Source organism: Mycothermus thermophilus, assembly GCF_041956435.1.
Source record: "Mycothermus thermophilus strain CBS 625.91 unplaced genomic scaffold VTJ04scaffold_4, whole genome shotgun sequence".
NCBI classification, from domain to species: Eukaryota; Fungi; Ascomycota; class Sordariomycetes; order Sordariales; family Chaetomiaceae; genus Mycothermus; species Mycothermus thermophilus.
The window spans coordinates 3286338-3313224 of record NW_027191430.1 but is presented as its reverse complement, the minus strand read 5'-3'; the positions used below and the strand labels follow the sequence as shown (position 1 = coordinate 3313224).

Below are 26887 nucleotides of genomic sequence, written 5' to 3'. Positions count from 1 at the left end.
GAGAGAGAGTAGAGAGGTTACAAGTCCGAATGATCCCGGAATTTTCAACAAGCCCAAGCACAAATGCATCTTGCACCCACCCGAATCCCATGAACCCTCAAACGCCAATCGGGATATTGCCAGCCTTTCGTGATCCCCCAACCAAAATCCACATCGTGCCATCGGCACCTATGTTCGCAAGTATGCACATAGATCAGCTCTGTGGCTTGTGTTTGTTGGCCTCGCGGACCACGCCGCCCGATGCCCTCCACCACACGTCGCCACCCCACCTCATCAACCTCTCGACGGCTCCGGTGGGTGTCATGGCTGGCCGGACGTCGAGGTAGAAAACGGGTTCGCCGGTCGGCTCCGGCGGCGCCGAGTAGAAATCGATAACATAACGGACCTCCTTCTTCTGGCCGTCCACCTCGCGCGAAACGTACCAGTCGTGGCGGTCAAACGGGGGCTCGGTTCTATCATGTGTCACACAATGTGTTAACCAAACATATCCCTGTCTCTGACAAGCAAGATCCTTTCGTGCATGTCCAGAGCCAGACTTACCCAAACTTTGACGGATACACCCGTCCCAGCATCTGCAGTATCGCCGCCTTGGGCGTCAAATCCTTGGGCCGGCCCTGGAACCTGATAAGGCTCGGGGTAACCTGTCCACCCTCCTGGGCCTCGAGCCTCCTCAGCTCCAACTCGGCATTCTCTTCTCCGCGCTTGCTGACCGCCCAACCCCGGGACAAACCCCTGGCAAAGCGGCGCTCCCACTCAACAATCTCGGCCCAGGCGCCCTCGTTCAAAAAGTTGTGCACCGCCACCATGCTCTCGACGGCCGTAATGTCGGTATCGGTATACCCCTTCCTCAGCAGGGCGTTGTACATCTGCTGCGGGGAGGGGTACTCCCAGTTGCCGTCTCCCGATCCGCGCGGGATGGACGACGGGTCGCGGGTCGTGGGCAGGGCGTAGGTCTGGTTCGGCGCCCGTTCTTGCGAGATGGAGTGGAACATGTAGTTGAGGGGGTTGAGCTTGGACAGGAGCGACGGCTCCTCAGCCGCAACGTTCGGGCTATCGTGTTGGACGGGGCACGACGACGACGAGAGGGCTGCGCTGGCGGAGGGATTGCCGTGCGGGACCGGGCAGGACGAGAGGGCGGCGTTGGCCGAGGGGTTTCCGTGGGGTACCGGGCAAGAAGAGGCAGCGGGCTTGAGGGCCTCGGCGGCGGGCTTGTGCATTGGGCATCCCGGCTGTCCAGACGGTTAGATGTTTGCATGGGCGCATCAAGATATGTCGAGCAGAAACAACTTACCGGAGGGGAGCCAGATTTGGAGAGATGTTTGTGAGAGGGGGCCACTGCCGGCGCTGCCGGGGCATCCGCCCAGAACCAACCCATCGTGGATAAGTTTGAAACCGGTGAGATCCAAATAAAACAAGTCGTTCGGAATGCAGATCAACGCCCTTCCAGAACGATGGAGCGTCGACTTTGTGGTGTTGGAGAGGAATCGATCTTGAGAAGTCGATTTCCGCGATAAGAAAATTGAGTGGGGACAGCGCGTGAAATCGGGAAGAAAATGTGCCAAGCATGACGCAGATTTGCATCAATGAGTGGAGCCGCACCAAGCCGAGACAGGTTCAATGTTCCACCGTCCATGCTGTGTGATGTCAGACCTTCAACCTCCCAGGCCATGCGAGAGAAGTGTCAATAATGAATAGTACCTAACTACTCGCAAGATAGATCGTTACTCTAGACACAGCTATCGTCTATTTCCGCATATGGACATATGTTCGTAGTATGGCGCAATGTCTTCTTCACAAGAACAAGTCCAGTATCAAACCATGCTCCGAATCCAATGCACATCCGATCTGTTTGTAGCACACGCCCACCAAGTCTATCCGATATACCATCAACCGATTCGATAGTGTAACAGTTGCGCCTATTTAAATATTAGGAGAAAGGAGATCGTAGCGGACACATCTCTCGACCTGCGCGAGGAATTAGCATGACACCGACAAACTGTCAGCAACAAAGAAACTTACATCTTCTGCGCTCGCCTTCATAAACTTCCTCGTCTCGAGGCCTACCCAAATCTTCAACATGGCCCAGTCGCGCTCCTTGACCATCTCCTTCCCGCTCTGCGTGCCGAGCTGCCTCAAGATCGGGAGCGAGCTGCTAAGCAGATCCACGTCTGGATCAAGACTGCGCCCGATCCCTTCCAGCAGGAGGATACTGATGACCACATTGACAAAGTCGCCCTCCAGCCGGACGTGATGCTGCCTCACCATCTCGAGCACTCGCTGCAGGATGTCGCCGATCTTAACCGTGCCCAGCGCGAGCGTCTTGCTCTTCACCTCGAGCACGAGGTGCTGCATCTTAAGAGCAAACACCTCCTTGTCCAGCACCGCGTCCGGTTGCCGGCATCGCTCACACATCAAGTGGCCGGCTTTGTACCCGTCAAACTCGGCGACGGCGCGGAAGAGGTCGAGGAAGTTGCGCCGGTTGGTATCGTTGAGCTCCGTCACCAGGCCCGTGTCAATGAAGATCAACTGCGGCCGGTAGCCCTCGCGGTCGAGCTTTTCCAGTTCGGCGATCCAGAGGTCGCGGTTGTGGCGGTACGGACGCAGCCTGGACAGCACCATTTCCGTCACGTCGGCCTGAGGCGCGGCTCTAGGATGCTCTTTGGTGCGCCGCAGGGGGAGGTTGGGCTGCTCAGCCTCGTAGAAGCGCACCATGATATTGCCCGGGTGAAGGTCGGCGTGCACAAAGTTATCCAGCAGGAGCATGCGGAGGAAGGCGTCCAAGCCCTCGGTGGCAATGTCGTGCTGGAATACGCCTCCGCCGTTGGCCAGGAAGTCGGCCAGAGGAATGCCGTGAGCAAACTCCTCAATGAGTACGTGACGCGTACAAAAGTCGGTGTATGGGAACGGGAACCAGGCAGTCGTCCTGTCCTTGAAATTGCGCCGAAACCTGGACAAGTTCGTCGCCTCGATGCGCATATCCAACTGCAGCTTCATCATCTCTCCAAATTGGTCGACTTCATCAGGCAGCGAGAGCCATTCCATTGTGGGAATCGAGTTGATGAGGGACGCGAAAAAGCGCATGATGCGCAGATCGCGGCGAACCGTCCTCTCGACGCCAGGGTGCTGCACCTTGACAGCCACGTACGACGAAGGGACGCGCCGAGGGGTGCGTTTGAGAACCGTCCCGACGTTCCTGCGAACCGCATCCCGGAGGTCGGCCGGCCCCCCCGCGATATCCGCATCCCCTGGACGGGCGAGGTCGGGCTTGAGTTTGGCCTTGTAGACTTGGGCAATGGCGCCGACTCCAAGAGGCGTCTCGTCGAACTCGTCAAATATGTCATCAAAATCGCGGCCGTTGAAAGCCTTCATAATGATACGTTTCGTCGCGTGGAGAGAGTGTGCAGGAGCATTCGAGTGCAGTTTCGACATGATGTCGCAAAGTTCATTGGGAAAGATATCGGTCCTCGAGGCTGCCCATTGTCCGAGCTGGAAACCGCCATGTTAGCCCAGAGGTCACATTGCAGCGTCTCGGGGAATTCGGCATCACAATAGGTACCTTGATGAAAGCCGGACCTGCCCTCTCCATGGACCGAACCAGGAAGCCGTACCACCACAACGCGCCCGAACGCTCATTGCCGCGCTCCGGAATACGCCGGCCCGTCCAAATGGCGGGCACTGTTATAATGACAGGCACAAATATGACGACGAGTTGCAAAAATCGGAATCCTGTGCATAACGGCTCCCAGACGTAGAGGTCCAGATAGAGCAAAATTTGCTGTGGCAAGGACAAGTTCGCCGTGTCCTCCTCGCTCGCGGATTTGCGAATCTCCGCGTCGGAGACTTCGAGCATCCACTTCTCCCGTGTCTCGCCGGTTGTATTTGATCCCTTTTCAGATAGCTCAAGAAAGGCGGCCGCAGTCAGCCCGGTGCCGGCGGCGGCGAGGAGGGTACGCGGGGCGCCATGACGAGTGCTCCTCCTTGGTTGGGCTCGCAATCGAAGAAGGTGCGCATAGGACGAAAAGTTGCGAGGACGCAGTTGTGGCGGTCGAATAACGGTCCTAGGAGCGTGAGGACATAGACCAAGCCTGAGCGACGCTCCCGTGCAGGAGGAGAGTCGGCCCAGGTTCGGAGCCAACCTCATGTCGCGGCGGTGGTCGGATTGGGATCTAGGGGATGGTGGAAACGGTCGCGGCGCACAAGGGCATCCTCGTGGTCCTTGTCGCCAGTTTTGTGTAATTCGGGTATTATTGTGTCGTGAGCCTCGAGAGACATGACGGGTTTCTAGCGCGGCATCATGGTTGTGTTCTGCCGTCCTTGGTGCGCCCCTTTGCTGCCGGTTCGGAGTCGGGTGACGTCGTCGAGAGCAGAGCTCGGAAAGAAGCGGGCACCCATGCACGTCTGATCTTGGAATGCAGCGCGGATCCGGGGCCGGTGCGCCGGGACGGCATTAGTGTAATATTACGCCTCTTTACGATACGTGTACAGAGACAGGAGCATCCCGACTGTTGCCAGAGGGAAGCATACGAAACCACCAGAATGAGATGGCCCTTTCAAAACACTGGACGTGTTCCTATCTGCCTCCTTAGAGGGGTGTCTCATGAGCTTCTGAACCGATTATCCCCTCTGGCAGGTTTCCCGTCCTTCTAATCACCCTTCCCACCACACTGTCGTTTCCTATGAGTAACGGCCGCGGTGCTCGGCACCCCTTTACATCTCAAAAGCCGCGATCGCGTCCTTTTCCACCTCGGACAATGCGATCTGCATCCGATGCAGCGAGGAACGATCAGTTTCGTTCGGCAGAACGCTGTGCACGACATTGTAGAGAGCCTGTGACATATGCCAACGACGATTTGCTGTTTTCACGAGTTAGGAGGATAATCATAAGCTCGTCCATCACACGCCGAGAAGATGTACGGCAATATATCAAATTGAGAGAGGCCACTGGCCTTCTGGCCGTTCAACTCGTAAGTTCACCCCGTTCAGCGGACGTTGCCCTGTTTAGCCATGACCGTTCCCGTCTACATGGCTCCCGGTCATCACTTTAGTATTACCTCCACGAAAGTATCACCGCCGAGATGCCTTGTCACTCCTCCATGTCTCATCAACCCTGGTATGCAGCAATCGCGTCCCTTTCCACGTCAAACAGCGCCCTCTGAATCCGATGGAGCGCACGACGCGCATCCTCGTCGTCCAAAAGGGTGTGGAGGAAATTGGCCAGGCCCTGAACGACGATCCTCGTCAATGATTCATTCTTGATCATCTCCAAAAGCAAACAAAGAGAGTCAGGAAGAGTAACTCACGCCCTCACTCTCCTGGAACCTGACAAGCAGGTCATGGACCTGCTGCTTCTGGGACGGAAGCAGATTCAGAGCCCCGGCCTTGCCGCGCGCGATCAGGATCTTCATGAGCTCGGTAACTTGGGTTCCAAACTCGTGGTAACTGCCGAGCAGGGTGCTGGTGGTGCTGAGTCCAGAATAGTGGGACTCGTTGCTGATCGCGACTGTGGTCTTGATGTCGCTAGCGAGCTCCTCGATGCCGGCAGTAGTGAACTAATTGGAGGGAAAGATGGTTAGTGGGTGACTCAAACAGACATACTCAATCCAGAAACTGAACAAGAGACAAGGAGACAATTAACGTACCATCCACTGGCCGCCGCCGGTGTCGTCCAGAGTCTTGGCCTGGTCGATAGCCAGCTTGGTTTGGTCGCGGTGGCAGTTCAGTCGGTTAATCACGTCCCTCTCTTGGTCACCGCATGGGTAGGCCAAACCAAGGATGGCCAAGGTAAGGAGGGTGAGGAAGATGAAGAGACGCATTGTGATGGTATACTTGGAGGTTTGGGTGGATGGAGTGTGTTGGTAGAGGTTGGTGGTAGAAAGTAAAGGGGAAAGTGTGGAAGAAATGGGTAGGAAAAGGAAGAGATCGGCGGAGGGAAAGTAACTGGCAGTGGCCCGAGGTTAAATAAAACTTCAAAAGACCCCGAAAGCCTCGGAATCAGGTAGAGATGATCCGAAGACTTCCCGGAGGCTGTTAAGCTTTCTTTGTTTGTAAATAATACGATTGTATTTCAGGCAGGAACCTCTTAGCTGGCAGTATGCTGCCATGGTCTACTTGGATTCGGGTTATTGTCCCCAGAGAATGCCCGTAGTAATAGGTATCTCATGACAGGAAGATCTCAATGACGGAGCTAATCAGATGTTTTACTGTTCAACAACTGAGATAGAAGGTGCGACCTGCTACCGAAAGCCAACCATGAGAAGGTGAGAGAATCCGAATTGAACCGTGTAACGAGCCTCCAGGCCCTTGTAGGTGTCAATCCACTCAGGCTCGGAACTTGACCTGTCCTCCGTTTGGATAACTCCCCACCATAAACTCCCAGTCTCGACGACATGTCTCACCACCGGGGTGTCCAGTCTCTCCTCCATCATCCTCGGTACGCAGCCGCAGCATCTTCCTGCACCCCTCGCACCTGTTTCTGCATTGCCACCAGCGTTGACCGCGCCGAGTCTGCATCAGTGATTTCCCAAAGCACCTGGAAAAGGTCCTGGATATTCCGAGTCAATATTATGTATATGGAGATGCCGATGTTGCCAACTCACTTCCTCCTGAATGTCTACCTGCTCAAGGAGCTGGGCCACGTAGTGCTTCATCCTGGGATTGTCAGCCAGCGCTCCATTCTTGCCCAGCTCCGTGAGCCGGCGCAGCGTGTCGGTAAAGACGGCCTCGACCTCGTAAAACTCGGTGCTGACGTCGACTGCGTCGTTTCCCGTGCACTTGGTCCTGTCAGCGATGATGGAGATGATCTTCATGTCCATGGAGACATCGAAGATGCTGTTGATCGCGGCCTGGTTTGAGAAACAGTTTGCTATGATTAGTATCAATAGGACTGACATGCCAAAACGAGTGGTTCAATGATGTACCTCCCATGGACCAGGACCATCGTGATCTGTTAAGTCCTTGGTTTTCTCATAAGCCTTGTTCACCAGTGTCTTGAGGCAGGTGAGCCGAAGCATCACATTCCTCTCTGCCCAGGACAAGGCGCACGCGGCTGACAGGCCTATGTTGGCCAAGGCGAAGAGGATTGAGAAACGCATAGTAGTATCGCAACGGACTGAAACGTGAACTCGAGGTTCTGTGTGTGAGAAGCCAGAGTGAGGTGGAAGAGCGGAAGAGATAGGTGCCTTAGACTTCGAGGTTGACTACCATTAAATGGACTGATGAGTTTAGAAACTCCAGCACATGTCTACTTGGATCTGGTTGGCAACTTCCTTCTTGAAGGAACAAATCATTTGGTCGGATGGTCCCATGAGGAAAGTGACACCATGGTTACCCTTAGAGTCTCTCGAAAGGAATGCTCCATTGTTGACAAGCGGTGGTAAATAGACTTACAAATTCCATGAACATTGACGGAGAGGATCATGACGTGACGGATGAAAGAAGCGAAGCAATATATTGAAGCATATGATCAGCCTCCAGGCCATTAAGGCTAAGTATAACCCCAGGGAGCAAGACATCCCGTATCCGCCCCCTCACACAAATCTTCAACCCAACCCCCATCCTCCCTCACGCAGCAGCCCTCACCCCCTCCCTCCTCGGCGGCAACCCACTCCCCTTCCCCTTAGCCTGTGACCCCAACAACAGCGCAATCCCCAACGGAATCGCCAGCGGGAACGGCACCACGTTCACCGGGCTCGCCATCATGGAGATGGCATACGTCTGGTTCACTTGAATCTTGGTCGCCGCATCGTTCGGATCCGGGCCCTTGGGCGGCGGCATCGTTGATCCGGACCCCGACCTTCCCCTGTTGAAACTCCCCGTCCTTTGTGGCCTGTTGGCTCCCCCGAGACTTGTCGGCCCCCGGTCGCCGAAAAGAGAACCTGTGCGGCTGCCGATGTTGGAGGTTGGCCCGCGCTCGCCGAAGAGGGAGCCCTTTTTGCCGGTTGGGCCGGCTTCGCCGAAGAGGGAGTTGCGCCGGTTGTCGTTGTTACGGTTCAGGTTGGTGGTGGGGCCGCGATCGCCGAAGAGAGAGCCGGATCGGCTCCGGGTGCCAAAGTCGGATGGGGGCTGGCGGGGGTTGACGTTGGGCGTGGTGGATGCCCGGGGTCGGGGGTTGGTGGTGGTGTTTGGGTTTGCGGCAGCTCGGGGCTGCGGATTGTTGTTGTTGTTTGGGTTGGTGGATGCCCGAGGCCGGGGGTTGGCGGTGTTGTTTGTGGCGTTGCTCGGGGCTCGGGAGGGAGCTCGGCTCGGAGCTCCGGATCTCGGGGGTGGGTTGTTCGGCGGGTTGTTGTCACGGCGCGGAAGCCGGAGCGGTGCCGGGGCGTCGGCGCCCAGGGGAACTCTGGGGAAAGCGGTGCTCCCGGGCCTGGGGTTCGTGGAATTGGGCCGCCCAGCCGGCGGAATGGTGCTTGCCCGGTCGCGAGGTGGGAAGGATGACATGTTGAAGATTAATGGGGTGGTTGATCCCTTGCCAGCAGGGGAAAATTAAGAGATTATTGTTTACTAAAATACAAAGAAAAATAATAAAAAAAATAATACAATGCGCCTGGACGCTGAGAGTGATGATAATTAGATCATCATCACAACACGGAGTTGTTGATCTCATCCCCAATTCTTATATTGTCCCTTCGCCAGAAGCCATCTGTGCGGTGGTGCATCGCAGGTTCAAGTCGAAACGAGATGGTGCCCTGGTCGCCGTTTCAGGAGCCCCTGAACCGACGGAAAACGTACGATGCTTGCTGAGGCGCGCCCGCACCTGGCAATTAAGCTCGCCGGAGTGTTTAATGTTGCATCGTCGCCTACATTTGACAGGTTTCCTCCATCCTTCATCGTAAGATGCGCAAACGCGCACTGATGCTGTGAGGTAGTACTCCGTAGACAGGAGGTGACGCCTGCAACCTCGCAACTTGACTCTCGATGGTTGAGGTCCCAACAAACAGTTTGGCCTACGGAGTACTGTGTCCTAAATGACTTTCCAATTCTGAACCCCCAGCTTCCCGCGGAGACGTCATGCCAGACATCGGCGACGATGCATCAGCCCTTCCGCAGCCCGGCCTTTGTGGCCTTGTGAGCAGCCACCGTGACGCGAAATGTCCGCATCGGTTCCCGGTGGCGGGGCCGCTACGGGAGGACGACTGGCCGGCCTTTACGCACAAATCTCGCAAGTGGGTCCCGGCGACAAGCGGGGCCCGGCGGTGCTCCCCCGACCAATCATGATGAGGGAGGCTTCCGGATCCCGCCCGGCGGCTCGATGTCAGCCCTCCCTCTTCCGGACACCGCGCGCGACTCGGCCATGGAACTTGCCCGGGAATGGAAGAGGGACGCGTCACGCAGGCAGATGTTCCAAGGCTTGCTTGCAGACGCTCCTGCCAATAATTGAGTTTCGGACTGTCATCCGAACCGTTGGTTGTCTCCATCAGGCTCGGTGGTGCCTGGCAGTGCATGGTAGTTCCTGCCGTGGGCTGAAGTCATGAGACCAGATATTGGAATTGATAGTGTAAGAATCAAGAAGGAGCCTCCCAACTCCGCACAAACCACGCATCTAAGCCATTCCGGCCTCGGCCTTATCTGCAGGCACCCATTGTTCAGGAACGAGATCAGACGGAGGTTGCCACTCAGGTTGGTCTATAAGAAGCCCTCTCCTCTGCCACTTTCACCTCCAAACTTCCCTTCTCCATCAAACACAACTACAACGCAAGCCACAAGAGCAACGACTCTCACACAAAATCCAAACTCACAACTTCACTTCCCCAACACCACCAAACCACACACATCAACCATCAAAATGTCTGGCTGCGGCTGTGACGGCAAGTCTTCGGCGTGCAACTGCGGCTCCGGCTGTTCGTAACCCCCACACTCACCCCCACTGCCCGTATTCCCAAGTGTCCATTACTAACTCCAACTCAGGCTCTTGCACTGGCTGCAAATAAATTCTCCATGACTCGATGACCCACCAACCGACACCGGTCAAAATTTCCACGTTTCCGCCCTTTCTCCTCTTGTTTCGTCCATGACTGGGAACCACAGCCCCGTGTCAATGTCAACTCTGGGCACACAACTCACCGGTACGGGTTGCGGAACATCGCCGGGGATGGAAGAGGTGACTGTCAATCATGGGGAGGAAACGAATCGGTTGGGTTTGGTTTCGGATCGATTAGCATGAAGGGTTAGGAGGAGGAGTCTGGAGGAGGATTAATGGAATGGGTTTATCATGGGTTTAGACATTGTGATATCCAGATGGGAATGGAGTGGCTAGTTAGGGCTCTATCAATGCAACTTTGATTCACAAACCCCCCAAACTTTTGTTCTTGCCACGATGGCTGCTTGGAGGTGACTTGAATTGATGCGACTCCTCTGTCTGTCCCTAGATGGCAGGCGATACTCAACCCATCTGTGTCCTCTCTCCGCAAACCCACTCACCATCACTTAGACACGGTGGAGGCAACCTGCAAGACTAATCCAGCCTCAAAAGTCCAACAACCCTGCCAAGTTCTGATACACCACCCTCTTCTCCTCCTCAACTACCAGTCCCTCAACCAGCCGTTTAAACCCTTCCCCCAATGCCTCCACGACCGGCTTCACGTCCGGCACTTCACCCCTGCCCAGGCCCATCGCTTCTTCCTCTTCGTCGCGTTTTTGCCGGGCAAAGTCGCCCCAGGTGCTGGAACTGGGGGCGTACGGGCTGCCATTCACAGCAGCAGCAGCTTTGTCGTAAGTGCCAGTTCTGATGGCGGTGGTGGCAATGGTAGGAGTAGTAGGAGTAGTAGTGGTAGCAGCCTTCCCCCTGGCAAGGAGGGCATACACGTCCCTCCCTGTGCGGAAGGGTAGTTCCTGTCCCTTGTAATCATCTTTGCGGCCGAAAAAGTCGAAAGAGGAAGAGCCGGCGGAGGAAGAGGCAGGAGTGATGAGTGTGGTATCCAACAAGTCCCGCCAGCGGGACATGAAGACCCCGGGGCCGGAATAGGAGGGTTGAATTACTCGGACCACCAGGTCGGTGGTCACCATTATTTGGGTAGTGATGGTGGTGGTGGTTACCGGTGGTGCCGGGGTAGGCGATGTTGGGTTGCTGAGAGAAGGCGTGGATGTGGGTGTAGGTGTCGGCGGCCGAGATCGCGAGCGGGAGATGGAGAGACTGGACCAGAACGAGGGGGAAAGGTAGGAGGGGCTTGTTGGTGGTGGTGAAGAGGTTGGAGTGAGTGGAGTTGGGGTTGGGTCTGAGCTGGTTGGGGAGAGGTGGGAGGATGCTGAGGATGGGGTGTGTGGTGGTGAGAGGGGTGATGTTGGATTTGCCTGCTGTCCGTTGGTAGGAGCGGAGGTGGTTGAGGAGAGGTTGTCGAGGATGTGTTGCATGCGGATGCGGGAGAGGGATTCGAGGCGGGCGAGGTAGGTTGCGTGCGCGTCGAGGATGGGGAGGAGGCAGGATTGGGTTTCTGATGGGAGGGAGGCGAAGAGGGATTGGAGGGGACCGCTGAATTTCCCAGCAGCCCCGGGACGGGATTTGGCATCGCAGGAGGTGACGGGGATGGGCGGGTTGTTTGTGAGATCGGGAGGCTGTCGGAACAGTTTGACGGTCTTTTCGGCCCAGTTCAGAACCATGTCGCGGATCTCGGGACATTGGCTGGCCACTTGGGTGAGTAAGTTGTATAGGAGGTGGCGGTTGTTGCGGATGAGCAGGACGTAGTCCTCAACCGAGGGAGGCTGGGGCTCTGAAGGGTCCGACTTGGTTCCCGCCAGGGATGATTCAAACGGGCGCTTCTTGCCTTGGCTGACGCTGATGAACTCGGAGATGAAATCTTGGACGGCCGAAACATGCTCCCGCAGGTCGACGTGCTCGTGGAGTGTCCGAATCATGGGTTCGCAGGCGGCCACAGCGTCGCGGACAGCCTGCGTGAGGAGGTCGGGATTCTGGCGGCACAGCACGTTGATAATCTCGTCCCGGTCCCGGGCCGAGAGCAAGGCAGAGAGGTAATCCAGGCATCGTCTGTGTTGAATCGTCGTCAAGGCTGTGGAAAGCTCGGGGGCTTCGAATTCCAGAATGGCGACGACCATAGACTTTCCGGTGCGGAGGCTCCATGCCCTGACCTCGTCGTGTTCCGACTTGGGCCGGCCTACGAAATGCTTGATGGCGGAAAAGTATTCTTTTGGCGGGTTGATGTTGCTTTTGGAGTTCTCAATGGCATCGGCACACTTGCGAAAATCGTGGGCGTCATAGGACAAGACGGCCCAGATAATTCTGAGCAAGCGGTCAGCTTCGTTTCTGATATGATGTTGAGAACTTCCCGTGATACCTTTGGAGAAGGTTCATGCCATCGGCGGCGTTTTGAGTCAAGCCGACCCAGTTGGAGATGGCACCGACGCTCAGCTTGGCCAGGAACAGCTTGGACATCCCGTTGATCATAGTCGCTGCGTTGCTTACACGGAGGGTCTGCTTCACCAACGAGTATGGCAACAGCTTGTGGACATTTTCGATGAGCTTCAACAAATAGGGGCCTTCGGGCGACACGATCATAGCATGGTGAACCACAGTTGCGAGACTAGGAGAGTCAGTGGCTTGTTTCCGCAAATCTTCCCGTTTCCGTGCTTGAGAACTTACTGAATGATGATGTAGTCCACGGCCGCTCGTACTGCAGGGGAGTGATCCTCGGGGTTCTTCTTATCGGCGACCCAGGTGAAGAGTTCGCGTACCAAGTCCCCATAAACCGCCTCATGGACAACATCATCCCATGCCCGGTTCAAGTCCTCGGCACTGGTTCTGTCGTACTCGCCATAGAGATCCCTGGGAGCGGTTTGTCTGAGACCACCCAACAGCCCCCTGGATACGACTTCATGGATGGACGATGCAGCGGTGGCCACTCTCTTCCTAACACCCATGACCCCCTTATCGTAGGACTCTGACAGCCCCGCGGCCGCGAGTGAGTTCATAATACCCTGGAACCGGACTTTCCAGAAGTCGCCTGGCAAGTCCCGGACCCCCGGGAAGGGCAGGACGATGCTCCGGAGCACCCCAGCCAGCAGTGGCGTGAAGGATCCGAGATTACCAGTAAAAGGATAGCCATACTTGGAGATTACACCGGGTTCTTTGAAGCTCTCGGCCTCGGCGTAGGTGTTGTGGTGGGTAAGAATGTCGAAGAGAGCGTGGAGCTGGGATGAAGTCAATAGCGGAGGGGTGTTTGCCGAGGGTTGGGGTTCTGAGTCGGGCAGCTGGCTCGACTGGTTGTCCATGGTGTTGTTTGTATGTACTACGTATGTAGTTCGGGACGGGTCCAAGGATGGACAGCTGAGAATGAGTTGGAGATGCTCAATAATAGCTGATGGTATCTAAGGATCGATGTGGCTGGATGCGCAAATGAATGGTGGAAACAAGAGAGGATTTATTATTATTATTATTATTATTATCAGTCATACGGGAAAGACAAAAATCCAGCTACTGGGAGAGAAGGCCAGCGGGTTCATATTAAAACGGCAAAGCCGGAAAGGTTGAGATGCTGTGCTTTTGTCTTATTTTCAGGGGTGGTGGAAGGTGAGCCTGGGCTTTGAGGCGCAGCCCTGTGCTAAGAGCCCGAGAACTAAGGTTTGTTGACCAAGCTTGACATGGACAAGCCCTGAGCTGTGAAGTACGCAGCACAGCGGCTACCAGATACTCAGGTCCTGCTCCATCGAGCTTGAGATGCTGACGCAAGCTCGGCGCGGGGCAAGAATGGGATGCTGACCATCATCTCTGTACTATGGAAAGACGGCAGAGGTCACACGCGATCGTCCATCACGAGTTAAGTTTAGGTGGAAGGGACAAAGCCTTATATTCGAAACACCTCGAATGAAAGAGCCATCTCGAGGAAAAGGCAGCTTCTGCAAGGTACCCCGTACGGTATAAGGTTGCCTTTCTGTGGCTGACAAGTTCAGCCGAGCTGCAAGTTTATGTCGCCGAAAGTCAGCGGGACTGGGCGTGTACCGCCGACGGACGCCGTAAGCGCCGACCCCGGGAAGGTTGGGGAAATGGGCTGGGGCGAGCAGTAACTTGTGGCTGGTGAGGGCCAGAGATGGGCTTAGAAACAGCCCGAGCATATCACAACAGATTTTTGTTGTTTATGAATTCGAGTCCCAAGCTGCCTTGTGTCGCTGCGCTGGTTGTTGGTTGTCTTTATTATGAACCATACTAAGTAAATTCGGAGGTTTTGGCAGAGGATCCACTCCAGCCCAAGCTCCCCCCTCGGCTGAGTCTGGCAGCTGCCACCAGAACAGGAAAGCGGTGGCAGCTGGAAACGGCAGACCCACTCATTTCCCTTGCCTCAGTGCGGAGGCAGGCCAGCCCCCTTCACTTTCTCCCTCGCTTTCATCATTCCTTTCCGTCCACGGGGCAACACAGGAGCAGCAAAGACACTCCCCAACCCGGGGAATCTCCACCAACCCCCCAACACTGGGCTGCCAGCTAATTCCCGCCGCCATCCCACCTTATTCCCGTCCGTCAAGCATTCCATCATCCACCACGGCCCATTGCTTGCTCGACCATCGCCGCCAGACACCGCGTCGACACCGAGACGCGACCGCGCACCGGACGGCCACTCGTTTTTCCTTGCGTCTTGAACCGACCAACCGAAAGTCGGGGTGACGTGGTGTGGTGGGATTGCCCGCATTGCACCCATTGCCTCCAGCAAATCGCACCTCGCCGTCCGTGCCGACGCTTGCCTAGCTCCCGGGTTGCTTTCTGCTGCCTCTCAACACCTCCGCTCGTCGCATTTTTAGCTCTCCTCAATTCTGCTACTACTTCCAACATCCAACCCATCACCCGCCGACCGAAAACATCGACAGTCAAAACTTCGAGATGGCTGCAGACCCAGTGCCTGTTGACCAGGCAGTCAATGGCCTGGCCGAGCGCCGGGCCAGCTCCCTTCTGGACGATGAATCCATCTCATCATCGCAGTCGAGCATCCCGTCCACCGAAGATCCCAACTCTCCAAGACAACCTATCGATTCCCCAGATGCCGAAAGCAGCGAAGACACCGCTGCCGCCTCCGTTGTTCCCTCGTCGTTGACTCCGCCACCATCATCACAAATACCCATCGCTGCTGCGGCCGGGCCCGCAGTTCCAACCATCCACATTGGCTCGCAACGGGCATCCATCTTTTCCCCTCCGGCGACCACAGCTCCCGATGTCAAGCGGGAGAGCATACCCGTCGAGTTTGCTACCCCGACCCCGGCACAGATTGCCGAGGCGTCCGTTGAGGAACTGCGTGCCATGCTCCATGCCAGTCTGGCCGAGCAGGCTCGCCTCAAGATGGAGGCTGCACACCACAAGCTCCAGTACAACATGCTCAGCATCCGCGCGGAGGAGGATACGAAGCGCGCCGAAGTGGAGCATGAGATGACCAAAAAGGAGGTTCAGGCCTTGCAGCAGGCCGAGTGTGCTCGCCAGGCCCGTCGTGACATTACTACTGCCACCGAGACGGCCTACGCCAAGTACCTGCAGCTCAAGGTCATGCACGAACAGCTCCTGGAGGAAAACGAAGCCCTGCACAGAAAGGTCAAGGCGGCCAAGAAGGTGATCCAGTTGAAGGAGGACGAGATCGCCAACCTCATGGACGAGCGCGAAATGCTGCTGAACCGCATCCGCGAGAACCGCGATCACTTCCGCATCCTCTGCAGCCCGGGAGGCATGTTCCACGGCGCCGTCACCCCCAAGCAGCAGGTCAGCAGCCCGCAGCAGCAGCGGGCCACGCCCCGGCAAACGCCCAGGTCAGGCAATCGGGAGAGCCAGCGCGACCACAATCAGGAAGGCTTCGCCGTTCTTCTGCAGGCTCTCAGCCAGGACAACAACAGCGCCCCTTCGACACCAGTGCTCGGCAACCGGCCTGCTCCCCGCATGCCCGCCAAGCACACACGCAACGTCCAATCCATGTCGTCCCTCCCATCCACACCACAGGGCCGCACCTCGGGCAACGGTCGGGGTCTTCTTCCCGGCATCGACCTTGTCCCCCAGACCGAGCCACCGCACCGTCATAGCCGCTTCGTCCTCGACAGTCCCGCTACGCCTGTCGATCGACAACGCCGCAAGAGCAGGGAAAGCACCATCTCGGCCGAAGACAACCAGGAGCTCGCCCGTCAGGCATTGCAGTCCATCGCCTCGCGCGGCTCCCAGCACTCACGCGCATCGCTCTCTCACCGATCCGGTGGGCCTGCTGAGGAGGAAGAGGTGTTTGAAAGCCAGGCCAGCCAGGCCGCGTCCGAGATGCTCCGGCGGGATCCCCGCGAGAGTTTTGAAATTGCAGCCTCGGCGGCCAACTCGCGCGACGGCACCCCGGCGGCGGCTGATCGGAGCGCAAAGTTGCAGGCCAAATTGTTCGGTGGGGTGAATAAGAGCGGCATGTCGGCTCAGGGGAAGAGGAAGTTTGGTAGTGGGGATGTTGGAGATGGCTATGTCCATGATCCCGTGGCAAGTCCTACCAAGAAGCTTAGGGAGGTTGGAGGGTTGAGGGAACCGCCGCGGGTGGGGCTTGGGATACGCTATGGGAGGGAGTATTAGCGGATGAGAGCTAAGACATGTTGGATGATGTTTCATTGTTCATGGCCATGTGTTTTGTTTTGTGGGTTATTTTCGGCCGGATTTGCCCATGGAGGACCAGTTTGAAGATTGATGTCGGGAAACCTGGGACGGAGAAATCGACTGGCGTTTGTGGGTTCCATGTTATGGATGGCTTCTCGTGTGTCTGAGTATTGAAGGAACGTCGGATCGGTGCTGTCAAACCGGATAGAAGATCCTGGTTGTCGCTGAGTTTGATCCAGCTCGGGCTAATTGCCCAGTCAATGGATACCCGATGAACAGAAAGCGGTCGTTGATATGCTTCTGGTGAGCTCCTTCGAGTCATGACTCCTGCTTATGTCAAACCCGTGGACCCAGCGTCCGGATATCCAGTGGGCATCGCCAAGAAGTTTCTCAAACTCACACAACCTACTCCCGGCCCGGCTTGATGGAGGTGTTTACCCCAAAGTGGAGAGCCGTGCTGCCGACAACCATTGCCGTCCAGTCACCTCCGGCCTGCGACCGGCCTGGGAAATGCCCCGCCCCCCACTGCCGAATGCCGGGGAGAGGGCGTGCATTCTCCACCGCCGTCGCGGCCGCGAGTGAAACGTTATCCCGGGACGGGAACCTCACTCGCCGGGTTGCGTTTATTTTACATCTCGTCCTTCTTTCTTAGTTTTGTTTCTGTTTTGTTTCTGACTGTTCGAGATACCCTGGCGTTTGGACTGGCTGGATTGACTGTTTGGCATTTCTTGTGTTGGGTATCTTGATCCAGAACTGCCTGCTTGAGACGGTGCTGAGTTTCGCGCTCAAGACCAACTCAACATCAACACACTATCTCCTTCACTTTATCTGCTGGGTTTCTCCGACTCTCACTCCAAGCACAGCCATCCATCCACCATGGCCGCCCTCCCGCGAGGCATCAAAGCCGTCCTGGCCAAATCCCCGACCGACGTGGTCATCCTCTCCTCCCTCCGCACCCCTATCTGCCAATCCTACCGCGGCAAGCTCAAGGACGCCTACCCGGAAGAGCTCCTCTCGGTCGTCCTGCGCGCCACCCTCGACCGCACTCCCGGCCTCGATCCGGCCGCCATCGACGACGTCGCCGTCGGCGTCGTCCTCTCTGAGCTCGGCGGCTCCAAGGCCGCTCGCACTGCCCTCAACCATGTCGGCTTCCCCGTCACCACCTCCCTGCACACCGTCAACCGCGCATGCGCCTCTAGCTTGCAGGCGGTGGCGGCGATCGGCGCGCAGATTCGCACGGGCATGATCGATGCGGGGATTGGTGCCGGGATGGAGAGCATGACGCGCAATTATGGCTCGCGCGCTATCCCGCAGGATATCTGGCCTCTGCTGCGCGAGTCGGCCGTTAAGGACGCAAGGGATTGCCTGATGCCCATGGGCGAGACGAGCGAGAACGTGGCGAAGCGGTACGGCATCTCGCGCGAGGCCCAGGACGAGTTTGCGTGCGAATCGCAGCGCCGGGCGGCGGCGGCCAAGTCCCGCGGGGATTTTGACGCCGAAATTGTGCCCGTGACGACCCGGTTCGTGCCCAAAGCTACCGACGAGAACCCCAACCCCGAACCGACGGAAATCACCGTCACGGAAGATGATGGCATCCGCCCGGGGACCACGCTCGACAAGCTCGCGACGCTGAAACCCGCCTTCTCCCCCACGGGAGCCAGCACGGCGGGCAACAGCAGCCAGATCAGCGACGGTGCGGCCGCCACTCTCTTAATGCGCCGCAGCACCGCCACGTCCCTCGGCCTGACGGACGCCATCATGGGCAAGTTCGTCGCGGCGTCCGTCGTGGGCTGCAAGCCCGACGAGATGGGCATCGGCCCCGCGCTGGCGATCCCCAAACTTCTCGACCGGCTCGGGATTGATAAACAAGATGTGCACCGGTGGGAAATCAACGAGGCGTTTGCCAGCCAGGCGGTCTACTGCCTGCGCGAGCTGGGGCTGGAGGAGGCGTGGCGGCAGGGGAAGGTCAACCCGGACGGAGGGGCCATCGCGCTGGGGCATCCGCTGGGCGCGACGGGCGCGAGGTTGGTGGCGACGCTGATGCACGGGTTGAAGAGGCAGGAGGGGGAGGTGGGTGTGGTGAGTATGTGTATTGGCACGGGGATGGGGATGGCAGGGCTTTTTGTGAGGGAGTGAAGGCGAGTTGGAGTTGGGGGTGGGATTGGAAGGTGAACTGGTACATACCTATGAGTAGGTAGCTGGGATACCTTAGGGACGTTTGTTGGATACATAGCGAGCTCGATGGGTTGGTTCAGACAGGAAGTGCTTGAGACCAATGTCATGAAGACATCAAGACGAAATAGGTGGTCCCGGATTGGGTTCGGTTGAGAAGTTTGGCGGATGTGAGTTGCCACGCCGCATTCGAGTATAGACGGCAATGGGAATGTTAGACTCTGTGATATATCTGATGCTTTGTGCCTCCAATACCCAGATCCGCTTGTCGTCGGCGGGTTTGGAGAACATCTCGGGTACCTGAGAGCCGAACGTAGTATCGTATCACATCACGCGACCTGAACAATGGACTTGAAAGCCTGTGGTGGGAAAAGCTGGGTATCAAATTCAACGTCCTATCTGGCTTTCTAGCCGTCGTCCCCTCCTTAGGTAGCTAACTGTGAAATTTTGAGTGGTTTTCGTCTGAAACAAGATGTGACCTCTGACCATGAATATCCTCCCCTTTTGAGGTCTCGAACTCTTCAATCTCGAAGCCGTTATGACAGACAGGATGCATCAAGCCCCAAACGCAGACGCGCGCCAACGCCGTTTCCAGACTCCAAATCCGGGAAGAGGATCCAGTGGAACGCCACGCTGAAAGGGAAGATGAGGTTGAGAGGAGATGATTGCTGGTGTTGATGACGGTTGGTTTAAGGGTAGACGTGTGTCTACGTCGTCATGATGGGTCGTGGGCCGTTCATGGCAAGATGACCCGGCATGTAGTAGATGGTTTGACTCGTCCAGGTTGATGACAATGCTCGTGGTTCGGCGTGGATGATTAATCATGGCGGCTTGTAAGTGTGTGCCGTTTCCACTTCATGGTGGTGAACAAGCTGATGGTTGGTGCTTGGTAATCGAGGGGATGGTGTGGTGATTGAGCCTCTGATGTTGGGCTCTGTGATTAGGGTGGCCAGGTGATGGGAGTATTATCCTAGCCTGGTGTCGATTGAATTACAGGCACTGAGCGCACTGGCGGTGGTGGCAGCCGCAGCAATAGTCGCTGATGACGAGCATGGTGCCGCACTGGCAGCAACGGGGCTGGTAGGCCGGCATGTTGACGAGGTGGATGATGAGAGTGATGAGAGGTTTGGGGAGGAGGTCTGCTGTGGTGATGCTGGAAGACGCTGTTGATGGGCTTCTCTGTAGCTTGGGAGACCAATAGCTTGGTGTCACCTTGTGAAGACGAGGCTGTCGGGAACAGAAGAAAGGAAAAGTGGTATGGGAATGGGAGAGGATGGGAACGTCTACGACACAGCCCAATTTATGTTTGCTGCTTGTGCCTGGAGATCGGCCAGGGGAGGTTTACTTCTACGGATGGGAAGGGTGACTCCCGCTCGAAACCACGACGGAAGCGCGTGGCAAACTTCCATGTTGGGGAGAGAGTGTGGTGACATGGGCCGTGTTGTGGTGTGTTCAGACTTCAGACATGGGGAAGTTCAGACGGGGGCAGGCAGCACTTGTGTCTCTCTTTGTCCATCGGGAAGCTTGGGGAAGCTTGGAGGGAACGAATGGGAGAGGTCAAAGGCATTCCGAAGGCCAGGGGATGGCGGCAAAAACCGGAAGCCATACCTCGCTGTCTCACTTTGGTCTTTTTCTTGAGGCTCGAGCCCCGTGGGGTGCCGTTGGGAAATGGTGTTGCAATGTCGACAGGAACCCGTTGGACCCGTCGGACCTGCGAGACAAGGCTTGGGGAGGCCTGGGGGATCGACCGGCACTCCCCGCAAAGCATATCGGCGCGACAGGATTGGCTGGTCAATTAAACTCTTTCCAATCCAAGCAAGCAGTCATGTCTAATCATTTGCTAACGCAATGGGAGATGCATGGGAATGTCGCCGCATCCTTGGGGTTTGTGTGGGGGTGCAGTGGTGCAGTACCCAGACATTTGACATTTGACTCTCTTCCCCACTGTCATCCAACATGTCTTGTCTCCAACATGTGGAGTGTGCTGATGACTGGACCAAGAGAAGGCCATACATCCATGGATAATGAATGAGATGCAATGAAATACAATGAGATGGAAAATGGCCCGGGCCACTGGTACTGTAACGACGGCCCAAGAGAGTAGGCCAGTGACGGCCGAAGGCGAGCGGGTAGCTTCGGGTCAGGGCCGGGCAATTCAGTGAATTGGTCTGGCTGCCAATTGTTCCTGGCCCTGTAAAGGCCGAGAGCGGCAGTTGAGGAAAGAGTTAGCGCTTCAGGAAAGCAGCAGGAGTGACGTCAGTCGTCAATCTGCTGGTTTGATACTCTGCCGAGGTGTGCAAACAGAAAGAGCTACCTGAGTTTTGGAGACATCCAGTCTGGCAGTGGGACCTGCCCAGGTCAATGACCAAGGTACGCTGCGGCTTGCAAGTACTGGGCAAGTGTCAAGCGGGAAACAGCACCGAGCTCAAAACCGGTAAGTACCCACAAAATCCAATTTCAACATTCAACATCTATTGTCCCTAGTCCTCTACAAATAAACATGAGACATCCCATGATGGGAAAGCCTTCGAGGTTGCCTTCCATCTCCAGACTCCACACCGACAGAGTAATCGCCGTCACTCCTGTCATCACGGATCAACCCTGTACCCTGGCCCAGACACTGCCCCCCAGGTACGATACCGTATTGCCCTGTCACAGAATGCATTTTGACCAGGACTAACACCACCAAGACCTTGCCAGAGACGGCCAACAGAGGCGCACAAGTCCTATAAATATCAACCATCATCATACTCACTCAGCCTTGCATGTTTCAGCCCTATGTTTGAAACCGGACACCTCGAAAGACAACTTGACATGATTCATGACGGAAAAGTCCCACGAGGCTGTCGGCAGCTCCACTCCGACCCCGACTGGCTGTGTAACCAGCCGTAAAAATACGCCCAGCCTGCCCTGCCGCTGCCGGCATCCGATGGATGTCAGCCATCCAATCACACTCTCCTCCGGCCTTGTCGCAAAACGCCCGTTGGGTTGCCTCGCCAGGAAAAGCACACACGGCGATACCTGAGGTACCTAGGTAAGTCCCGTAGGATGCTTGGTTACCTAATCCGGTATCCCACCCCGATCCCCCTTTTACTCGGTGTCATCATGGTATAAGTAAATCTAGAGAAATGTGATCCGGACGACATCTGTTTCAGAGAATTCTCTTTCTCGACCACGCTGAGGTGTTGGGTCCGGTCATGACCAGAAGCCGCTGCTCGTCGTGAAGTAAATCCATCTGGTCTCCCGCCAATACCAACAGAGTAACTCACTGTCTGGTCTTCATCATGGCCCCCAACCCTGCCCGCCGCTGGATCGACCATGATCCCATTCTCAAGCCGCCCGCCTCCTCTTCCTCAAACACTCCGTCCGTGGATGAAACCTCCAGGAAGCTGGCCCAGCTCAAGATCAAATCCGAGGACCATGACCCAAACAGTCTGCTCCAAGTTCACCCCGTCCCCTCCTTTACCGGAGACGGCCTGGACGGCATCCTCGTCAAGGTTCAGCCTCCCAGGGCCCCCGAGTTGAAGGCCGGCCGTAAGCACATGCCCTGCGACATCGTCCTCTCCATCGACGTCTCGGCGAGCATGGACGCCGCCGCTCCTGTCCCCGCCGGCCCGGACGACGACCAACCCCCCGAGAACACCGGCTTGACCGTCTTGGATCTTGTCAAGCATGCCGCTCTCACCATCGTCGAGACGCTGGATCCTGGAGACCGTTTGGGCATCGTCACGTTTAGCACTTACACTTGGGTGGGTAGTCTGTTGACATGCTATTCATCATTCGACGAATGAGACAGACTGACCCCTTGACCTCAGACCGTGCAACCTCTCACTCCCATGACCGAGAGCAACAAGAAGACAACCCGCGACCGCATCAACGCCCTGGTCACCAAATGCTCCACCAACCTCTGGGGCGGCATCACCGACGGTCTCAAACTCTTCAAGGACGAGAACATCACCGAGTCATCCGCCTCGTCAGGCCGACTCCCGGCCCTCCTGGTCCTCACCGACGGCATGCCCAATCACATGTGTCCTGCCCAAGGCTACGTCCCCAAGCTGCGCACCATGCAGCCCCTCCCGGCCTCCATCCACACCTTCGGCTTCGGCTATAGCCTGCGCTCCGGCCTTCTCAAGTCAATCGCGGAAATCGGCGGCGGCAGCTACAGCTTCATTCCGGACGCCGGCATGATCGGCACCGTTTTTGTCCATGCCGTGGCAAACCTCCAATCCACCTTTGCCAGCTCCGTCCAGCTGACCTTGACCTACCCGAGCTATCTCGAGCTGCAAGAAACCACCGGCGAGGCCGTGGGCAAGAAACCCCCCGCGGACGACGGGCTGATCGAGGGTACCAAGCACCGGACGAATATTCTGACCATCCCGCTCAACACGCTTCAGTACGGCCAGTCGCGGGATATTTATCTTGCCTACGGAGCCCCTTGGAAGGCCATCTGCGCCGCCGCTGCCGAGGGCCCGGAGCCCACGTTGACGGCCACCCTTACGTATTCGCACTCGTCGACGTACCGGCTGTCCTTCACGAACAAGACCCCCCTGCCGAACAAGAACTACGAGGTGGTCGCCCGCGCCAACCCGCTGGCCGTGCACCCCACGCTGGACCCCGCCGAGGCGGCGTACCACGTCTCGCGGTCGGCGTTCATTTCCTTCCTGGCGGATCTCGCGCCACTGGACAAGGTGGGCGAGCACAAGCCATTGAAGAACCTGCCGGACGACATGAAGGAGCGGCTTGCGCGGCTGGTGGCTACCATGCCGGCGTCGAGGACCGAGTTTGCCAAGGACGAGGACTGCCGGAGTTTGTTGATCGACATCGCCGGCGAAGAAGCCCTGGACGGGATTTATTTTCCTCCCGCCGGATTCGCGCCAGACGCCAGCGGCCACCGTCCCGGAACCCCTTCTACCGTGTCAAGCGACGCACCCTCCAACGAGGACGTTCCCTCTTCCTGGGAGGAAGTTAGCGCCAACTCGCCTGATTCCGACTCCGACTCGGACAACTCCCCGCCAACACCCACCTCCACCACCGCCAGCATCCGCACCGTCCTCTCCACTACTTCCACCGCCACATCCTCCCTTTCCACTCCCCCTTCCCAAGACAAACCCTGGATCACCCACTCCCTCGTCGCCACCTGGTCCTCCGGCACAGGCCAAGTCGCCCTCGCCCTGCTCAACCCGAACTACTACACCCGCTGGGGGCAACACTACCTGCCCTCCCTCGCGTCCGCTCACGCCCGGCAGGCGTGCAACTCGTTTAAAGACGCCGGCCCGCTGCGCTACGGGCGGGACAGCCCGCTGTTCGTCGCCTGCCGCGACGCGCTGGACGCTGCCTTCGACACGCTCCCGCCGCCGCAGCCGACCTTCAGATTCACGGACGATGACGACTGGCCGATCAGCGGCGCCGCGTATAACAATCTGGTGAGCATGTCGGTGTATAATACCCCGCGCGGGTATTGTTTTGCGGGGTGTACGGGGGTGTTGGTTGTTGATGGGGATGGAGGTCAGAAGTGGATGAGGATTGGGAGGTTGAGGAAGGGGATGGAGTTGGTCACGCCGAGGGGAGTTAGGAAGGTGAGAAGGGTAGTTAGGACGGAGGTGAGTAGGGAGGAAATGTGTCTTGTTGTTCCTGCTGCTGCTGCTGCTGCTGCGGTTGGAGGTTTGCCGGGGAAGAAGGGCGGTTTCACGGCAGGTAGCAGCAATCATCATCATCTGCCTGGTGGTGGTATGGTGCTGGTCACTCCGTGGCATCCCATTCGCCTGGTCACTTCGGCCCCCAGGTTGGACGGCGAGTGGGTGTTCCCCAATGAGGTCTCGGTCAGGACCGTCCGGTACACCGGCGCTATGTATTCGGTGCAGCTGGAGCGGGATGACGATGCGGAGGCGCACGCCATGCTTCTTGGAGGCGGAGTTTGGGGACTGACGCTTGGTCACGGGATCACCACGGACACGGCTACTGCTGCTGCTGCTGAAGAGAGGCGAGATGTCCGGGTTCATGACTTCTTTGGGGATTACGACAAGGTCAGCGCCGCGCTGGAGAGGCTGCCGCAGAGGGAGGGAGGACTGGTGTTGGCGGGTGGAGTGGAGAGGGATGCGAAGACGGGACGGGCGCGTGGGTTTCGCAGGATGCCGGTCAAGCCGGTCAAGCCGGGCAAGGGGAGGAGGAGTGCGAAGTTCAGTGTGAGGAGGAAGGTTGTGTTCCGCCCGTAGGGGTAAGAGTCAATTTGACGGAGAGATGGCATCTTTGGATACATATCTTGGCTAGGTTGGATTTGTGCTAGGATGGAATTGGGCTCTAGCTGGACGGGTACATAGGAATTGAGTCTTTTATTTACTCAATTCGTAGCTAGGTGATCCCCCAGGTATGATATTGGAAAATGGGTGTGATGTGTGACATATTATGACCTGTAACAAATGTCCATATAAAACAAAAAAGAAAGGAAAAGAAAAAAAAAGTCCACTCCAAGCCTGCCTCATGTTTGGACATACCTAACCCTGGAATTCTGTGATGCATCAGATGGCACAGTAAACCCTCGAATGCTCACAAGGAAGAAAGTTGGAAAGCGGAAGTCGCCTGCCAGAAAACGGTTCAGAAATTCGGGCTGTGAGGCTGCCGTCCCGCCAGCTGGCCCCACCTGCGCAGTCGCAGTGCCGGGGTGCCCCACCTGGCTGATTTTAACCAATCGGACCCACTCACCCTCCCATAGGGTTTCCAAGCCCTTGCGCCAAAAATCTGGAGCTCGTCCAAGGACCGCCCATCTCCAAATTGTCTGCATCACGACGGCGATTCTTCGACAACAGAGAGGGACCGAGGGCTTGATCCACAACCGGCAAAATGGTGAGTATTCGCGCACAGAGACCATCGCCAGCGGCAATGGATTTGTCGAATTGACCGATGCTGACTTTTCTCGACCACAGGCGATCAAGCACAACCAGCAGATTCCCAACAACCGTGAGCCCGACCCCGACCCGAACGACAACAAACACCAGAGGTTCCGAGACATGAGGACAGCACGCTGACCTCCGTTTCTCTAGACTTCCGCAAGCACTGGCAGCGGCGTGTGCGGGTTCACTTCGACCAGGTTCGTGGGAATCCGGCTACGGAGAAAAAAACACGACGACAAGATCTAACTCGATGAAATTTAGGCCGGCAAGAAGGTTACTCGCCGTCTGGCTCGTCGTGCGAAGGCTGCTGCCCTTGCTCCCCGCCCGGTCGACAAGCTCCGCCCGATTGTCCGATGCCCGTACGTGAATCTCTGGAGCAGCAATTCCTCGAGAGAGGGAAACACACGGGTCGAAACAGCAACGCTAACCGCACGACAGCACCGTCAAGTACAACCGCCGGACTCGTCTGGGCCGCGGCTTCTCGCTGGCTGAGCTGAAGGTTCGTACCGAACACGGTCTACCGGGAAAACCGACACTTGAGCCAGACTAAATAAACTAATATTTTTTTCTCGCTCCAGGCCGCTGGCATTCCCAAGCACTACGCCCGCACCATCGGCATTTCCGTCGACCCCCGCCGCCAGAACCTGTCGGAGGAGTCGCTCGCCATCAACGTCCAGCGCCTCAAGGAGTACAAGAGCCGCCTCATCATCTTCCCGCGCAAGTCCAACAAGCCCAAGAAGGGCGACACCCCCAAGGACCAGCAGACGGCCGAGACCACCACCTCGATCCGCTCGACCTTTGGCGTCGACCAGCCCGTGGCCCCTGCCTTCAGCGAGATCCCCAAGAGCGAGCTGCCCGCCAACGTCGAGGGCGGCGCCTACAGGTTGCTCCGGAAGGCGAGGTCCGACGCCCGCCTGGTGGGCGTCCGGGAGAAGCGCGCGAAGGAGAAGGCCGAGGAGGAGAAGGCCAAGAAATAGAGGGTTGGCATGGAGTCGGGCGACGGATAAATGCGGCGAGGTGGATTTCCCTGGTGTTTCGTTGGTCTGGTCTGGTCTGGTCGCGCACATTCTGCTGCTTATTTTCCTGGTGACCCGGCGGCGGCGAGGAGAATTGAAATCAAAACCAACGGTTCCCCTTTCGTCTTTTTTTTCTCCCACATGGATGCGCAGGTTCGGGGACTGGCTTCGGGATGAACGGGGTTCACACAGCAGCGGTGTTAGCGAAGAATCACGCATCATGGGGATTTGCTAGAGATCATGGCAATCATGATGGGCCGGAAGGGAAAAGAAAAGCATGA

The 26887-nt window shown here is 57.1% G+C and overlaps 15 protein-coding genes across 15 annotated transcripts; 6 read left to right on the top strand and 9 right to left on the bottom strand.

Moving 5' to 3' along the window:
• Positions 1-193: 193 nt before the first annotated feature.
• VTJ04DRAFT_6931 (uncharacterized protein) lies at positions 194-1375 on the bottom strand (the record flags this gene model as incomplete). Its single annotated transcript, XM_069365205.1, has 3 exons — positions 194-452; positions 541-1229; positions 1292-1375. The coding sequence occupies 3 exons, from the start codon at positions 1373-1375 to the stop codon at positions 194-196; spliced, it is 1032 nt and encodes a 343-aa protein (XP_069218955.1).
• A 545-nt stretch (positions 1376-1920) lies between these two features.
• Positions 1921-4141, bottom strand: VTJ04DRAFT_6930 (uncharacterized protein; the record flags this gene model as incomplete). Its single annotated transcript, XM_069365204.1, has 3 exons — positions 1921-1965; positions 2020-3486; positions 3557-4141. 3 exons carry the CDS (start codon positions 4139-4141, stop codon positions 1921-1923), a joined length of 2097 nt encoding a protein of 698 aa, XP_069218954.1.
• A 960-nt stretch (positions 4142-5101) lies between these two features.
• VTJ04DRAFT_6929 (uncharacterized protein) lies at positions 5102-5813 on the bottom strand (the record flags this gene model as incomplete). The annotated part of the gene is made up of 3 exons (XM_069365202.1): positions 5102-5221; positions 5301-5549; positions 5640-5813. 3 exons carry the CDS (start codon positions 5811-5813, stop codon positions 5102-5104), a joined length of 543 nt encoding a protein of 180 aa, XP_069218953.1.
• A 608-nt stretch (positions 5814-6421) lies between these two features.
• On the bottom strand, positions 6422-7417 carry VTJ04DRAFT_6928 (uncharacterized protein; the record flags this gene model as incomplete). Its single annotated transcript, XM_069365201.1, has 4 exons — positions 6422-6541; positions 6597-6842; positions 6918-7108; positions 7387-7417. The coding sequence occupies 4 exons, from the start codon at positions 7415-7417 to the stop codon at positions 6422-6424; spliced, it is 588 nt and encodes a 195-aa protein (XP_069218952.1).
• A 143-nt stretch (positions 7418-7560) lies between these two features.
• Positions 7561-8433, bottom strand: VTJ04DRAFT_6927 (uncharacterized protein; the record flags this gene model as incomplete). The annotated part of the gene is made up of 1 exon (XM_069365200.1): positions 7561-8433. One exon carries the CDS (start codon positions 8431-8433, stop codon positions 7561-7563), a length of 873 nt encoding a protein of 290 aa, XP_069218951.1.
• Positions 8434-9083: 650 nt separating this feature from the next.
• VTJ04DRAFT_6926 (uncharacterized protein) lies at positions 9084-9942 on the top strand (the record flags this gene model as incomplete). The annotated part of the gene is made up of 3 exons (XM_069365199.1): positions 9084-9246; positions 9613-9833; positions 9901-9942. The coding sequence occupies 3 exons, from the start codon at positions 9084-9086 to the stop codon at positions 9940-9942; spliced, it is 426 nt and encodes a 141-aa protein (XP_069218950.1).
• A 61-nt stretch (positions 9943-10003) lies between these two features.
• On the top strand, positions 10004-10275 carry VTJ04DRAFT_6925 (uncharacterized protein; the record flags this gene model as incomplete). Its single annotated transcript, XM_069365198.1, has 2 exons — positions 10004-10130; positions 10181-10275. The coding sequence occupies 2 exons, from the start codon at positions 10004-10006 to the stop codon at positions 10273-10275; spliced, it is 222 nt and encodes a 73-aa protein (XP_069218949.1).
• A 183-nt stretch (positions 10276-10458) lies between these two features.
• Positions 10459-13215, bottom strand: VTJ04DRAFT_6924 (uncharacterized protein; the record flags this gene model as incomplete). The annotated part of the gene is made up of 3 exons (XM_069365197.1): positions 10459-12226; positions 12282-12527; positions 12587-13215. The coding sequence occupies 3 exons, from the start codon at positions 13213-13215 to the stop codon at positions 10459-10461; spliced, it is 2643 nt and encodes an 880-aa protein (XP_069218948.1).
• A 1597-nt stretch (positions 13216-14812) lies between these two features.
• Positions 14813-16510, top strand: VTJ04DRAFT_6923 (uncharacterized protein; the record flags this gene model as incomplete). The annotated part of the gene is made up of 1 exon (XM_069365196.1): positions 14813-16510. One exon carries the CDS (start codon positions 14813-14815, stop codon positions 16508-16510), a length of 1698 nt encoding a protein of 565 aa, XP_069218947.1.
• A 10-nt stretch (positions 16511-16520) lies between these two features.
• Positions 16521-16853, bottom strand: VTJ04DRAFT_6922 (uncharacterized protein; the record flags this gene model as incomplete). The annotated part of the gene is made up of 1 exon (XM_069365195.1): positions 16521-16853. One exon carries the CDS (start codon positions 16851-16853, stop codon positions 16521-16523), a length of 333 nt encoding a protein of 110 aa, XP_069218946.1.
• Positions 16854-17407: 554 nt separating this feature from the next.
• VTJ04DRAFT_6921 (uncharacterized protein) lies at positions 17408-18667 on the top strand (the record flags this gene model as incomplete). The annotated part of the gene is made up of 1 exon (XM_069365194.1): positions 17408-18667. One exon carries the CDS (start codon positions 17408-17410, stop codon positions 18665-18667), a length of 1260 nt encoding a protein of 419 aa, XP_069218945.1.
• Positions 18668-19136: 469 nt separating this feature from the next.
• On the bottom strand, positions 19137-19528 carry VTJ04DRAFT_6920 (uncharacterized protein; the record flags this gene model as incomplete). The annotated part of the gene is made up of 2 exons (XM_069365193.1): positions 19137-19336; positions 19405-19528. 2 exons carry the CDS (start codon positions 19526-19528, stop codon positions 19137-19139), a joined length of 324 nt encoding a protein of 107 aa, XP_069218944.1.
• A 30-nt stretch (positions 19529-19558) lies between these two features.
• Positions 19559-20471, bottom strand: VTJ04DRAFT_6919 (uncharacterized protein; the record flags this gene model as incomplete). Its single annotated transcript, XM_069365191.1, has 3 exons — positions 19559-19637; positions 19698-19882; positions 20415-20471. The coding sequence occupies 3 exons, from the start codon at positions 20469-20471 to the stop codon at positions 19559-19561; spliced, it is 321 nt and encodes a 106-aa protein (XP_069218943.1).
• A 1516-nt stretch (positions 20472-21987) lies between these two features.
• Positions 21988-24915, top strand: VTJ04DRAFT_6918 (uncharacterized protein; the record flags this gene model as incomplete). Its single annotated transcript, XM_069365190.1, has 2 exons — positions 21988-22452; positions 22519-24915. 2 exons carry the CDS (start codon positions 21988-21990, stop codon positions 24913-24915), a joined length of 2862 nt encoding a protein of 953 aa, XP_069218942.1.
• A 625-nt stretch (positions 24916-25540) lies between these two features.
• VTJ04DRAFT_6917 (60S ribosomal protein eL13) lies at positions 25541-26567 on the top strand (the record flags this gene model as incomplete). Its single annotated transcript, XM_069365189.1, has 6 exons — positions 25541-25543; positions 25624-25657; positions 25741-25787; positions 25852-25949; positions 26029-26089; positions 26169-26567. The coding sequence occupies 6 exons, from the start codon at positions 25541-25543 to the stop codon at positions 26565-26567; spliced, it is 642 nt and encodes a 213-aa protein (XP_069218941.1).
• Positions 26568-26887: the final 320 nt, after the last annotated feature.